Here is a 16,090-nt window from a genome sequence, read left to right as displayed (position 1 = left end):
GTCTCTATTCACACCTGGCTGAACCTTGAAATTGTTCCAGGACTCTCTTTTATGTGACCCCTAAAAACTCAGGAGAAAGAGAGGCGCTGAATTGCAGAGGTTAGATAAAAGCTGGGTTGGTAACCTTGCTGCTAGCTACAGCGGGTCTTTGCTTCAGTACTCAATTCATCCAGTCTCACCATTTCCCCGTCTTACTTTGCTTTGTACTCATTTTAAAACCTTTTTCATGTCCCTGCCACCCCCTTCTCATCCAAAACCACTTCAGACTATTTTCTCTCTACATTCTTAAAGTATTCACTGTTGTCCTTACTGTTTTTGCTCTTGTCCTAAGTTCATAAACACAACTGTTATAAAAGATTCCCAACAGCTTCCCTGGTAACCCAGTCCTCTGTCTCTGAACACAACTCTGGTTGTCCAGTCTCAGCATTTAGAGCCAAAACACACATACATACACATCCAAAACTGACACACTCTCACAGATGCTAACTGGGACCCCTGGGGACTTGGCTGGTTCTCTGTCCACCAGACTGCCTGTCCTGGCGAGGATTTAAGGCCCGCTGCTAACTGATTAGCTGCAGCGATGTTTGAATGTAGAGAATGTGCGTGTGGAAACCAGGATTTTTCGCAGTTTAAGCTGCAGTAATTCTCCTCTGATTCCATATCAGAGGGAGAGGAATTCAAAAAGAGAAAGAAAACAGACAGAAAGAGAGAAAGAGAAATGAGAGAATGCATTTGTGTAAGATCTCTGGCTTCCTCTTTTGCTAAGCCCCACAGCTCTGAAGGGGGACACAAACACACACATTCCTGGCTGTAAAAGAATCCAGTGAGCGACATAAAGAAAGGACAGGTTGGTGCGACAGGGTATGGCGATCACAACAACATGACCAGCTGTGTCTGTACAGCGCTTCAGACTGCAGATTCCTCCATTCAGAGAAAGGAGAATTTACCACATGAAAGGCCGAGGTAAAGGATAGGTAGCCTGCAGCCTCTGCCTTATCTAATGCTGCAGCTGTAAATGTGTGTGTGTGCGCACACGTTACTGAGGCATGTTTTTCTATTCTCAAATAGCAGTGGTATTAGTATTGCTTTAAAAGTTGTGTATGTGTGTGACGATTTTACCTTGAGGAACTTGTAAAGGAGGAAGGTGAACCAGTTGGTAAGCATCTTTTCAGCGACTGACTCCGTCCTGGAAGAGAGAGAGAGAGAGAGAGATGAAGGGGAAGGGGGATAAAAAGGGGAAGGTGAAGAGTGAGAGGGGAAGAACAGAAAAAAAGAATTAGAGAGTGAAATGATGGAAAAGAAAAGTAAGCGCTAAGCAGCACATAAACTGAAGCACAAAACACTAGGAGGTTTGGGGAGACATCCCAAAATGCTCAGTCGCGCCTCTGGCTACGATCTGTAGGCATAAACCAACATTTGCATCACTGCGATGGGGGAAAAGGCATTTAAGACACGCTTGCACATCAAAGAGAACACACAGCATAATCAATCGTGGTGCGGTTATCCTTCAAACAACCGAGCCCTTTCCCTTGCTCCCCTTCACTCACCCCACCCTCACATGCAAACAAATTAACTTGGCAAAACAAACCCCTCCATTTCTTTTTATTGTTTCACCCCCCTCCTAACATTTTTTTCCCCCCTCCAAGCAAACCCACTCGTCTTCATTAAATATACAGCAATTAGTATAATTCGCTAACTTCTCTCGTTAATCACAAACCTGCCGTGTAATGAGGGGAACCTCCGCACGTGCACGCTCTCGAGCCGACACACGTAAACAGGCGGCGAATGAAAACAGAGCAATTAAAAGGCATTGTAATTATGGACTTATTGTGTCTAATTTGTTAAGCAGCTGAAAGGGAGACCGGCAGTAAGGGTATGTTGGGGGGGAAAAGCAGGAGGGCCAAAAAGAGATTATTTCCCTCTCCGTCATCGTCCTCAGATTTACCTCCTGGCTTTCCACCTTCCTTCCTTTTTACATTAGAGAGGAAGACTGCTTAATTAGCCATCTCTCGTTTTCTCTTAGATGAATGGTGGTATGTATCAAAGATAACTGGAGTCTACTGCTGGGTTACTGGGTTGTCTAACTGGGCCACATTCCTAAACTTCTAGTGAATATTAGTCTTTTTGTCATTAGCAAGGCAGAGGGTGCAAAAAGGTGAAGAGAGGTGTATATTCTGTTGAGAAATGACAGCACAGGAAGATATTTTCAAGTCAACTTTGCACAGAAATTCAGTTTTTTTTTTTCAGGACAATTGAGGAATAGTAAAGGAATAAAAAGAAAACACAGGAAAACTAGGCCAATGTACAAGTGAAACCAGTGAAGGCCTGTAGCAGGAACGAGACGTGAACTCCTACGCTTCCGCAAGGCTCCCTGTTTGGCTGTTGTTTGATGTATGTGGAGCAGTTTTTTTTTTTCCTCATGGCTGTCAGCAAAATATAGTGGATGAAAGATGAGGCAAAAGGGAAAGGAATGGAGGACGATGGAGGCGAATACACCTGGACAGAACATGCTTTTGGGCATGTCAGGACATGATAGTGGGCGACTCGTAACATCATCTCATTCAGAGAAGCCACGTCCGTAAACCGATCCTTCCAAAAGTTTTAAAAATGTTCTACAGGAGGAGGGGTTGATGCAGCATTTCAGGCCACACGCAGTGATATAATACAAATCAAACCAAACGCACTCGATTCAAGAGCATTATATTACCGTACGGAAAGGAAATTCACATGGGAGCAGACTCCCTTCTGTGCTTTTCTGTGTATATGTCTAAAATTTTAAAAAGTCTATTGCAGGAAAAAGACCAAAACAGGGTGAACCATGTGTAATGATTGCAGAGCTTATTAATGCCAGCTCCCGAGGCTAGTGTAGTTAGCAGGGACAGCGTGTTGTGACCGTACGCCCCAAGAGGGGACTGGAAAAGGCTTCACACAGGCACACTGGCTGAGAGTCATTTATTTGATTAGATTTTTAATTAAATATCTCTCAGCGGAGAAGGAGGAGAGAGAAAAAAAAAACATAACTTTTTTATCATTTAATGTCTAATTCCAATTTATTTGGAGACAGGCCATTTCTCTAATTGTGTCTTTCCTTAAATATGTGTATCTTTTCTTGCCTGACTGCAGTAGCTAATTTTTCCTTCTTTCTCTCTCTCTCTCTGCCTATCTACTCTCTCACCATATTGCACCTTTCTACCGTCCTCTTCTCTCTCTCTCCCTCCATATGTTTCTCCTTCCATCAATTTGCCTCCAGCCCAAGTCTCTCACCAGACATTTTGCCCTCTCTTTCTGCCAATCACCTTTTCCCTCACTCCCTCTGCTCCATCCACCTTTCTTTCACTGCCTCTTTCACCTCAAATTCTTCCGCCACCTTTTCCCCTTCTCTCTCTCTCTCTCTCTCTCTCTCTCTCTCTCTATCCCTCATACTCTCCCTTGTGAATCCTTCTTTCCTCCCTTTACATCCCTTGTACCGTTCCCCTCTCTACCTTCCTCACTGTGTATGTAGGAGAGAGGAGAGTGAGGTCTGTCTGACTGCGGCTCCATTGGGAGTGTGTGTGTGTGCTCAGGGGTGTAATCCTCTCTGACAGGGACAGGGTTAAAAGATAGAGACGAGGTAACGTCACATAGGCCTCTAAAAGCTATAGTCCCTTGTCCACTGCCTTCCTGCTCCATAACTTCAGCTGTATGAGGAAAAACAAATTGATCTCACGCAGTATCATCCTCTATTTTCTTTGATTTTCTGTTGTCTTCCCATTGCTTGCTTTTGCATGTGCGTTACCACTGCCATGACAACAGGAGGGCAACAAATAGAGAACAATGACAAGTAACAAAACTTTTTTGTTGTTTTTGTTTTTTGAAAGCCAAATGGTCAAGGTGCCCTCATTCAGTAGGATGCCACTCCTCAAGGACACCCTACAGCGGTGAGAAGTACGATAAACAGAGGGACATGACCTCAAACTTGAACCCTCAGTGGGGCAACTATCTGTGCATGTTTTTGTGTAGACTTCGAGTCGGCTTCAACCCCTCTCCCTGCCTGTTTTCGTACCTCCTGAGTAACAGCTTCGGGTGATTCTTGCTCTCCAGGTTTTTGTCGATGAGGTCAGACAGGAGCTGTTTGAGGACGCCCGTGGCATACTCCATCTCCCCCTGCAGCGCCGTCATGATGAGGGAGGCCACGTTACCCCGGTCTCGCATGGAGAAGGACCGCTGCGCCTCCAAGGTGCGGATGAAGGTCAGCAGGAAGTGCTTTTTGGTCAGTAGCTGGCCAAACAAGGTCAGGGCCTTCTCCACATTAGCAGGGACCTGGAGGGGAGGGGACGGAGGTGATGATGGGGAGGAGTGTGAGGAGAGGACAAGAGGGATGTGGAGGGAAGACAAGTAGCCATTGGTTGGACATGGGGAAGACAGAATTGAAAGGGAAGCACAGATGGATGAAGGAAAGGAAAGGAAGTAGTGAAAAGGAAGCAGGGAAATGAGGGTAGGGAAAAGGAGATAAGGGGAGAAAAAGAGGGAATGAAGGGAGGGGTTAAAAGTTAGAAGGAGGGAATAGAGAAAAATAGACGAAAGGAAGTAGGAATAAGAAGAAGAGTGGGGTGGGGAAGAGGTTTAGATCAGGATGAAGAGGAGGATGTGGAGAAAAGAATTGGTTGTGAGTTATAGTTTAGAAATGGATTAATGAATATGTGTGAGGAACAGGAATATCAGATGAAGTGTACATTGACAAAAAGGCCACATGTGCACACACACAGACACTCACAACATATTTACCTACATCCCAGGAAAACCAGTTTCCAGGTGCATCCATAAAACAAGGCTTTCAAGGCTCTCACTCTTGATTTACTACTTATTATTGTCCGAATGCACTCACCCCTTTTCCCCCCCAAGTGTCTCTCTCTTTCCTCACGGCTCCTACCCCTCCTTTCCACTGATTCTCTTCCTCTCTCAAAGCAATGAGCAGGTCCTCCCCCCTCTCAGGGAGAGGAATGGAGGTTTGAAGTGAGAATGTGAGCTTCATGCTGTAATAAGAAATTGATCTGCCTGCTAGCGCACTACTGTGGCTTGTGATTGCCTGGGCCATACAAATGAAAATCCAATGTTGTGCTACACTTTCCCTTTGGAATACAGTTGATAGCACGGGCAGATACCTGAATGTCTCGGACTCCCCCGTCCCTTCGGCTGCCACCTTACATGCATGTCAGTGGAGCGCCACTGTGCATTTCCATGTGATCTATGTCTGCGAGTCTAATGTATACAGAGAAATGATGGAAGTATGTGTGCATGCTGTGTTACAGTGTCCACACAGCCGAGCTTCATGTAAGTGATAGAGTGTTCCCTCTGGAGAAAGGAGCAGTAGTTTTTTATTGAATGTGTGAACACTGCTTTTTTCTGGAGACTCAAACCAGCTTGGTCAGGTAGAGGCAATCTATCACTTGTACCAAGACTCAGTGGAGCTCAGACATTGCTCACTCCCCTAAAAAAGAACTGTCTCTTCACTGCATTACATCAAACTGGAACTTGCCTGGAGAACTACTTTCTACTAAGTTAATTTTCTTACTAGTTTGGGCTTGAACACTCTCCAACTAAGAAGCTGTAGATGAAAGTTGTTTGGTGGACCGATAGTTCACATCTAATCCACACGATGGACGCTCTTATCTTACCGCAGTGAGTTAGTCATTTCCAACTTTCCAAATTTTCATTGTTCTAAAGTTTTCCCAGAAACTGTATTACATGTGCTGTTAGACTTTCACTTGTTTTGGTCCAAATGTGGAGTTTCAATATCAGTGATAATAATATAAATACCTTTAAGTTTTTGCATTATAAACCCTAAATACTTATACAGATAGAACAAACTTTAAAAGAAATAATCCCTTCAAAGTTGCAGAAATTACAATATCAAAAAAAAAATCAAAACAAAAATTTCTGCTGGATTTATGCTTTGTCTTCCAGGCACACTGTTTTCACAAATTTTATAAATTTAAACACAAAACATTTAACAATTTGGTTCTTTTGTCTATCCATTAAAAGAGTCTTTGCTCAAAACCTCTTCTTCAAACAGCCCTTTCCTAATGACATATCTAATATACACACACACACACACACACACACACACACACACACACACACACACACACACACGCACACACACGCACACACACGCACGCACACACACGCACACGCACGCACACGCACGCACACACGCACACGCACACACACACAGAACTTTCATTCATTCACTTAGTGCGTGTTTGTGTGTGTGGGGCGCTCTCTACTGACCCGTACCTCCATCTCCTTGAGCACAGGATGGTCCTCTATCCCAGGAAAGAGGACCCTCATGGCGTAGGTGCGGTAGTCCAGGAAGGGGATTCCTGCTCCGTCCAGCTCCTGAGTGAGTTCATGGATGTCTGTCTGCAGCTCTGCAAAGGCTGCATGAAGGATAAGACAGTGGTTACAAATATATCACGAAGGCTGTCTTACTCTAAGTTTCAAATGACAGACAAATTTCTCAAAGTAAAAAAGGCTTAAATCAGTGGATTTTTAGAATTAGGATATAACTGTTGGAAATAATTAGTCTTCCGTATGGACAAAAGAAAACTTGTTTAAACAGTTTACAAAAACACTGCTTCTCTAAGTGTAAAACCTCTTCAGGTGTAAAAGAGGAATTTTCCTGGAGAATAGTTTTGTTTTAAAAGAAATGTAGGCTGTGTGTAATCAACTGTCTAAAGTGAGTAGCAAAGAAGCATTCATTAAGATGTACAAGTTGGGAATTATTACTTTAAAGCTGGTCATTACTGGCTAAAATCCTCCCACTTGAAGTTCAAGTAATGATTATAATCTTTTCCCAAAAAATAAATAAATGAGGAAACACTTAGAAAACAGGCTGAATGGAAAAGCTGAAGAATGTAATCAAACCTCAAAGCCTGCATTTTCAGAAACAGGATGTTTACAATAGAAACAGGTGAACTTGAGGAAAAGACGGAGGCGTATGGAGGAGTAGTGGTGAAAAGCAGCACTGTGTGAACACTCGCTGCGCTGAGAGAGGAGAGAAGAAGGAGAGGAAGGCTAGAGGAAGGTGTTGTGGTACTCGGAGGGGAGTTAAGGATGGATATGCACAAAGAACATGAGCCTGTGAGTACACACACACACTACATGCTGCCACAGCACATATACACACACACATACACACTTTTCGTGTCTTGCCCCACAGCTGAACACATAACCTAGTGCCCAGATGATTTATGTGAGTGCATGTGTCAGTGTTTTTACACATTTTCCATTCCCAGCGAGTGAGTGTTCTGACCCCATTCTGTATACTCCAGTGGCTTCGCAAGTTCACATCTAGTGGGAACAAATGGGATCAAATCTATTCTCTCACTCACATCCCATACAATAGCGCATATAGCTAATGCCTTTGCAGCACTGCCTTGGTTCTATTTCATCAATATAAAACTCCCTTAAGGACAAAATATACAGCTATACAGTTCCATTAACTCTACCGTGTGTGTGTGTGTGTGTGTGCGCCATCCAAAATACACCAACACATGGATACACAACCCAAACAAATAACGTACTAAAGCCCAGACTAACAGATGGTTTGTGTCACCCTATCCCTTTTTTCGTATCTCGCTTTCGCTCCCTCTTTCTTCCCTTCAAAGTGACATCTTAGAGGTCACCTCTCTCTCCCCTATGGTCGCCTCTCCTCTGCTCCAATGTTTTTCTCCCCTCTTGTTAGGTTCCCTCGTGCCATCCATCTCTCTCTGCATCTCTAATCGCTCTCTCTACCCTGCCACGTCTCTTCTCTCCATTTCTTTTCTTTCATGTATATTTTAAGGCAATATTTTTGCTTCATTTCTGTTTGCTGCTCTTTTCACAGGGACTTGCCCAGAAAAATAAAAGTAGTTACTCCAACTTCCTATTATCCATTCCTTATTTATTTCCCATCTTCCCCATATAGTCGCATTACTTCTTTTCCTCCTACTGTATTCATCCCTTCTGCATACACATTTTTATTTAGCTTTATCTTCCTCTTTTTATCTCCACTTTCCTCACATCAAACTTCCATATCTCCATTTTTAAAATCCCTCTCTACCAATATCTGCTTCTGTTCCTGCTAACCCCCACCCCCCCTCTCTCATAATCTTCCCATCCATCTCTTCTTCAGTGCCCGCCTCCCCCTCCCTTTCTCCACTCACAAGTTGTCTGACTTATTTATCTCCCCTGCTCCGTCCCCCTCCGTCCATCCATCCTGTTGTCGTCTTCCAGACAGTGGTGACAGCAGGGGACAGACAGGGTCAGGACACCTGAACTCACTGCCACACACCCCAGCCAATCATTGTTTGACCTGCTGTGTGAGTTTATGTGTGTGTGATTGCAGGTATAGTTACAAAAGAGCAGGACATGAAGACTTGAGCATCAGGGAACTGTTGTGAAGTACATTTGTGCACACACACACCCACACAGGAGAAAAACTGATGACTAACAGTCAGATCATGTCAATCTCATGTACGTTTGTCACCATTTCTGTAATCTTTACATGGATAGCGAAAAAGCTACCTAGCTGGTGGAGGTTTTTCTAATTGGAGACAGCAATTTAGAGTTCTGGATGCAGGCCACGCTTACCTAAAAAGGGCAGTCTTACAAAAGATGAGTTGCATTATGGGAAGTGTAGGATCTGTCCTTTTTGAAGCTTGACCCATATTAGGGAAATCAGAATATTCTTACATAAATCAGTTCCCCATTTTTACTGAAATGCAATGCAACATTGTTAAAACATTTTTTTAATACTGATTATCTGTCAATATTTACTCTTTCAACATGTTTGTGCTGCACAGTGACACCCTTGATTCTAAACCAGAACCTGCAGATCCTCTTTGGACACCTCTACTTGTAACTTGGCTACAACTACATTGTATAGATATTTGATGTTTACAAAAGCAGTGCAACAAGTGAAGTGATCTCTAAAACAAATGTATTCTGATGATCACAGTCATCAGTATTCTCCTTCTCTTTCTCCCCATCTGCTTCTCTCTCTCTCTCTCGCTCTCTTGCCAGATAAACCAGTAACAGCATCAGTAGGCTCTCACTGGATCCATGCAGTCTCCTGCCAAATGAATATATGCTAATGTACTGGTGTGTAAGTCTCTCTCCTCCATATCTCCCCTGCTTCAGTTGTTGCCAAACCCCTCCCTCCTTACTATCCCTCACTTCCCCACCTCTGTGCCCTGTATCTATCTAACCTCCATCTCTCCCTCCCTCTCTCAGTGTGGATGGTAGTGAGGCCAGCCAGGCGGCTCTCTCATGGGGTGGAGAGCCAACATCTGGTGGCTGGCTCAGATCAAAGTACTCCTCTGGAAACACACCAACACCCACGCACACATGCACACACGCGCACACACACACACATAGTACTGCCACCTAACAGCAGGGGGACAGTTGGCAGTGAGAGGGAGGGAGAAATAGAGAACGGAGGAGAAGGCAGATAGAGAAATGGATAGGAGTGTTGAATGGAAGTAGTGCAGCTTTTGAGGTAAGCTGCTGCAAGGGGGAGATTTACACAGAGTTATTTAGGGACATGGGGGTTATTTGGGGAGAAATATGAAGAGAACCATGTAGGGAGAAAGATAAGAATAAACCAAGAGGACAGCAAGCAATATGTCACTTTTAAGGTTTTTTTTCCAGTTAGCTTCACGCCCCTCTCGTGACAACATATTGTCCAAACTCACCTTCTTTGCACTCAAGGGCCACTCTGGATTCCAGGTTGTCCATCTGCAGTTGCAGCCGTTTCAGGGTGCGGTCGGCATCTCGCGACTTCCTCTTATAAGCAATCAGCACTGCAATGATGACTAGCAAAAGCAGGCCACCACCTCCTCCTATACCGATGATGGCAGGCAGGGTGAGCAGGCTGTCTGAGTAGATCTGCAAGGTCCCTGGTGAGTATTCAAAGCCCCCAACACGCACCTAGTAGACAGACACAAACAAGCGTTATGCTCTCTGGTTTGTTTAGCGGGTGGATGAGAGATGACATGAATGCACATGTTATGCATGACAAACATCATTTTGCCATTTTTAAAGTATCTTTATCTGCATGAGCTACAGTTCCACATGGTGACAGATTTTAGGCCTACACCTGGCTACAGCCACTATGAATCCAGCATAATAATAAAAAATTATGCAAGGTGCCAATGTTGAATCCCACATTGCATTTATGCTGGCAATCCAAGCTGTGCAGAGTTGAGCCAAGTGCAGGCCAAAAACTCCCTGCAACCCTTTATATCTGGGTTGGGGGAGGCAACATCTGTGCCCTGGGGCTGTCTTTGGATCCACTAAGACACATACAAGTATACACAGTCACACATTCATAGGACTTTCAACCATATCACATCAAAACAGTTCTGGCCTGCAGAACATGTGAGTAAAAAGGAAACATTGGGATGTGATTTTCCCCCTCGTCTTCTTTTCTCTTTATTCTATCTTCAACTGGCTTACGTCTATGAAATACCAAATGGAGGAAGGTAAAAATAGACGCAGACCTCTTACGCTACTAGCCATTTTTTGGTCTCTATTGAATATCAATACTGTTCAAATCCCAAGGAGGATGCCAGCCAAACGAGACCGATCAAAAGCGCCTCTAAGACATAAATACAGTTGCAACGGCACCGCAAACAGTAAAAGAGATGGAGTGTCTGTGTTTGTGAGTGTGCAGCTATATGAATCGGGAGGAGAAATCTAGAGTAATTGAAGAGATTTAGGTCTGATGGATTGGGAGAAAAGAATAAGATGAATGAATGAAAAGGCAGGAAGTGGACTGACATAAAGCAGGGGGATAAATAGCAGAGCAGAAACAGTGGAGAGAACAGGAGGTATAGAAGAAGACGAGCTGAGAGCCTGGAAGAAATGTGGAAGCCAGATGCTTCAGATGTGGAAAAAAAATGAAGTGCAATGATGAAATAACAGGTACTTAAAATTTGTATGGCTGTATCAGGTTAAGTCAAGTTCACATAATGAAGACAGGCAAAACACTCAGCAAACAGTAATGTGGACAAGTATTAAAGTTCTACTCACAGTGACTTTGTGTTCTCCGGTCAGGTTGGGCCATTCACACAGCAGCTGGCTCTCAGACAGGGTGAGAACACAGGGCGTCTCCCCGATGAGCACCGTGTAGTTCAGCTTAGTGTTTCCTGGGGCTGAAGGAATTAGGTTGCGGCCCTGGAAACAGACATACACACATGGTTCGGTTACTTACATGAGGTCTAAGTCTGAGGTGGTCCGCACAAATAGAATAATAATCATAGAGTATAAAAGGGATACACTGTAACTTATGTATGCTGTTAAAAAAAGTGTGTGTTTCTGATTGGCTGACAGGTATCGGTCAACAGTGTGCCAGGTACTTTAAACTGCAAGTAACTATAGCAACAGTGCTTTTGCTTAATATTCCCAGATAATGCCTCTCAGAGGAACTGGCCAAAATATGAGTTAAACAAACCTTAATATGGATTATGACTGTAACAGAGCTGACCTTGTTTTTCTGTAGTAAAACATGCTTAACATTGTCATAATACACACAGGTGTTCTTATTCAGTCTTTTTCACATTCACACAATTACACAAATTCAAATTCAGTGGTAGAAACACTGCACTGAATTAAATATGAAAAAAAAGTGAAAAATATAAATTTTACTAAATCTAGGCAATCTAGGCAAGTGAATAGATTTGGATTCAGATCTGGTGGCACAGGGCAGGCACAAGTAAAAATGTGTTGGTTACATGAAAGTGTTGACAACTAAAGTGCATAAATTCTCCTCTCCTTCATTACCTCTACCTACCCCTCCGCATCCTAACCCACTATGCTCTGCAGAATGCGACGAATTAATTGCTGGAAAATTTTCGATGAACGTCTAATTTCTCCGCAATTATTTAATAGGATGCCATTTCTCTGCTGCTTATTTCTGCAATTCTTTACCCGGAGCACAGTGGGGCAATCAAAGCTTTTCATTATAGAATTATATTTAAAGTTAAAGGGGGAGAGAGGCATGATTCTTCTTCATTTCTAAAAACTCCACCCTGATAGGTCGAGAGAAAAAAGGCTTTCGCTTTCCATGAAATTGCATGATAATTTTCTCTCGCTCCTCAGGCTTTGAAGTTCAAGGGGGGAGAGGTGAAATGACAAAAGACAGTGTAGGTGGGTGGGGCGAAGCCTTTCTAAATGTGCTCTGGATTTAAATGAGTACTCCCTTTATTGGCTCAGAGTAAACATAGCTATGAAGTCTCTCTTCAGAAGTTAAGACAGAAATCTGAGCAGGTGGCATGTCAACGCATAGGTCCACTTTATAAACATTACTTTCCTTTGCAACTGGTTTTAAAGGGGATGTTTTAGAAGAGACCTTTTTCCCCTTAAAGGTCTCCAAACCCCCATTGGAGCAGGCAAAGAAATAACATCTTTCAAAGTTGAGGCACATCTGAAAGACGGCTCCGTTGAAAGAAAACCTCTCAAAAGGAAGAGGAAGGAGGGAGTAAAGTGTCTGTACAGGAATGTTTGGAGCAAATCATTTCAAATGCCTCTCAGTGTCTTATCAGTTGTGTTGGATTCTGACTGGGAGGTTGCAAGATTTTCTAAAATAACCATTTGTGAGATCAAGCTTTAAACGTTGATGACAATACTCGACATTACTGGAAAACTGCCATCTGCTATTAACGCTCGTCGAGTAGTGTTAAACCTGCTTTTTTCCTTTAGTCTGAGTGTGTTTTACACATTTCTTACAGATGATGCACATCCAATGCACAAACTGCAAAAAAAAAGACAGAAAAGTTGATTGGGAACACAAAGACAGGAGAAAGGAAGCTGAAAGCAAAACAAAAAGTCGAGAGAAGAATATAGAAGAATATATAGAGAAGAGAAAGTGGGTGATGGATGTAAAAGCAAAGTCAGGTAGAGACAAGGCCAAAACAGATCAATGCTAAAAGTACAAGGCAATTTACCTTGAGTATGAGTGGTGAGCTGGGCTTCAGCTCCAGCATGCCCGAGGGGCTCAGCGGTTCGAACACAGGGTCCGGGTGGTAGCTGAAAGTCTCATTTACCACCAGCACAGAGCGCACGTCATCCATGACAAAGCCGATCTCATCAGGACTGCTGCCTGTCTCCGAGAAGCTTTTGTCAGACCCGGCTACAGAGGGCGCCAGACACACCATCACAGTGTTGTTCACAACCGTACAGTTCTAGAGAAAGGGAAGATACACAGCAAGGAGTGAGCAAAGAGAAAAATAAAGAAGGGGATGAAAACAGGGAAAAAAAATATAATAAACAACTAAATTAAATTTGATGAGGTAATTTCCCATCTCACAACCTTTAAAAAACCTTCAACAAACCTTCAACAAAAGGGGAACTTTTCCAGATCCTTACACAAAAGATCATGTTAACTAATCAACGAAAGACTGTATATGATTGCTGAAACAGGGTTATGTGATATGAGTGATTAAATGTCTCCGTAATGACATAATGAGGAAGAGGCTGGCTTAATAACATCAGTGTTGTAATCAGTGTTGATATCATCTAGAAATCCCCCGTGGGCTTCGACACTTAAGTCAGTCAGCGAAGAACAAATTAGGCTGTAATGACATACGGAGAAACAGGAGAGGTCAGCCAGTAGCTGGTAACGGTTAGACAGTGCAGACCTTTTCATAGTTTCACACAATGTTATGGCCTTATGTCCTATATGTCACGTGCTAACACGCTCACTAAGACACAGGTGGTGTAAAATCACACGGACATAGAACAAAACTGTATTTATAGGTCAATAGAAACATTAGGCAAGCAAAATAGAAAATGACTGCAGAGAGGGGGGGACAAAGGAAAAAAAGTAGGGATATTTTTATTTTCAGCTAAGAGCAGGAGTGGGAGAAAGGTTAGCTAAGCCCCGTGGTGCTAGGTGAAGAGAGGGGGATTTGCCGGAGCCGCTTTATTGCTGGTTGACATTTCAAAGGTTAAACTGCTAAAAGGAAATTCAACATCAAAAACAAACAGAAAATGGGCCCTTGGCTGGTTGACCGAAGGGTCAGGTGTGTGTGTCTGTGTCTGTGTCCCAGGAGTGTGTTATAGTCTGAAAATCAGTTTTTCCACAGAGAGGGTGAGAGACCCACCTGTGTGTCTATATTGGTCCTGCTCCGCCTCACTTGCCAAGTCAAGGCACTTCTTTTTTTTTTGTTTTGTCAATAAAAAAAAACTGTGTGCGGGTGTCTGGATCTGACCGCTTACATTTTCTGACTTGGCAGCTCCATACTTGGCTCTCATTTTGGGCTCCTTGATCGTGGCCAGATTGGTTCCAGTGATGGTCAACATGGTTCCTCCGCTGAAAAAATGAAAGACATAAGACTTATTGCAGAGAAAATCCAGACAAACACAATTATGTAATGGTACTGGGGAAATAAAAACAATTCTACATTCATCTGTGTCCCATATTACATGTGTCTCCTGCTGTCCTTTTTTTACTTGCAGTGTCCAAGAAGATAGACTATTCAACAGGCCTATCAGCAGAGATAAATGTTAATAAATGTGTTCTCTGTGGGAGCCAAGAGAGCTCTTCAGTTGGCGATTTACCATTAATGCTCACTCCTGCTGTAGCCTTTCGCCTGCTTATTCATGGAAGCCCATTTTCAGGTAATGATAGTAACGCTAAAGCCCTTGCATGAATGTTAAAAGCTTCTTTAAACTGATATGGAGGCTGGAGGGAAGAATAATCGAATATGTAGCATTACTCCTGAGAGCCGAAGCTTTTGGCCTCTCCTCAGCACCTCTCTAAAGCCAGGGGAGATATTTTCAGAGTGTATTAAAGTTGCACTGTGGTATTTTTCAGCATGAGATACACTCAGCAACTGTGCTGCTGTCAGTCGCTCTGACATGTTCTGCAACCTTTACACCTGTGACCTATTCAGGATGTGACGCTGACCAGCAGAGACATGGGTAATATGGGTGAGAGTCCTATTCCCCCACATAGCCTTCTTGACAGCCTCTGCTGGCCTGAGAGGGTGAACTTTATCTGATGTGAGGCGTTCTGACAGCAGCTAAATAAGTTAGCATGCAACTTAAAAACTGGAGTGGGCTAAGGCGAGGTTTCAAACCTAGTGCCACTGTGAGTCACAACCACAATGAATGAATGAAAAAAACCTGAACATATACAAATGGCTAGTATTAAGTTTCACTGAGGCAATGATGCATACAAAAAAGGGCACATCATTCAAGTGTTGGAAAGAAGAAAGCTCTTCTCTGAGAATATCCGCCATTTGAGTGGCTCTAGTGGTTTTTCTTCTGTGGACACAGGGCACACAAGACAAAACATACATATGCAGGGAGTGGGCTGTGTTTTGCTGACGCCAGATGGAGTTGGTATCTGAGGCAGAAAGGTGAGGCCAGGCCTTAAGGTGAAAGTGGCCTTTGGAAGGCTGAGGAGATAGCAAGACGAGCGTATAGGGCTTTTGAGAGACCTGAAAATATTTTGGGATACTATTTAAGTTACTTTTTTGTTGGTGGAATACCAAAACACAGTCAAATCAGCTTTGTACCAATATGACCAATATTCTATCAGACGAGAGCTATCTTTTCTACACATACGCCTTACACTATATACTGTGTGCACTGTACTATACTGTGTAAAAAAGGTGGAGTGTCACGCAATCTCTGCAGTGCCACGTATCTGCGTTGTTAGCCTGAGAACCTCTTTCTGACAGGGAGCGAACATGTCTAAGCCATGTCAGATTTGTGTTTTGGACAAGAGAGGCTATTTGCAATGGACCCCGCAAAAGGGTCACCAAAGGGGACGCAGCGACAAAATAGCTTGGTAAATAAAAGCATGATTGGCTCGGAGAACCACGCACCTACTCCTGTGGGAGCGCTGAGTGAAACACCAAACACATGCCAAGCGCTGAAGTTATTTCCCCCGAAGGCTGGAGCCAACACTTTCATTCTCGTTTCCCATTGCCTGCCCCTCAACCTTTCATTCATCCCATTCCAAATGAGACTTCTCATCCGCTCACACCTCTTTCACATGATGAGAGACTTTGTCTCCCTGCAGAGTTTTAAACGTGGCTCCCATTTTCAGTAGTGGATT

General features: G+C 43.4%; 1 protein-coding gene across 2 annotated transcripts in view; it reads right to left on the bottom strand.

The window, feature by feature from the left end:
- Window positions 1–16,090, bottom strand: part of plxna1b (plexin A1b) — a 186,736-nt gene that overhangs the window by 11,644 nt on the left and 159,002 nt on the right. Inside the window, exons 17-23 of one of the 2 annotated variants that reach the window (XM_027279877.1) lie at window positions 14,242–14,335; window positions 12,969–13,205; window positions 11,056–11,199; window positions 9,717–9,951; window positions 6,271–6,419; window positions 4,043–4,299; window positions 1,120–1,186 (exon numbers count right to left, since the gene is read on the bottom strand). In XM_027279877.1, the coding sequence (XP_027135678.1) occupies window positions 1,120–1,186; window positions 4,043–4,299; window positions 6,271–6,419; window positions 9,717–9,951; window positions 11,056–11,199; window positions 12,969–13,205; window positions 14,242–14,335 (1,183 nt within the window). The remainder of the gene's footprint in view (window positions 1–1,119; window positions 1,187–4,042; window positions 4,300–6,270; window positions 6,420–9,716; window positions 9,952–11,055; window positions 11,200–12,968; window positions 13,206–14,241; window positions 14,336–16,090) is intronic. The other variant, XM_027279878.1, reaches the window with a different exon arrangement.

This window comes from Larimichthys crocea, chromosome VI (assembly GCF_000972845.2).
Source record: "Larimichthys crocea isolate SSNF chromosome VI, L_crocea_2.0, whole genome shotgun sequence".
NCBI classification, from domain to species: Eukaryota; Metazoa; Chordata; class Actinopteri; family Sciaenidae; genus Larimichthys; species Larimichthys crocea.
This window is presented reverse-complemented; position numbering and strand designations above follow the sequence as displayed.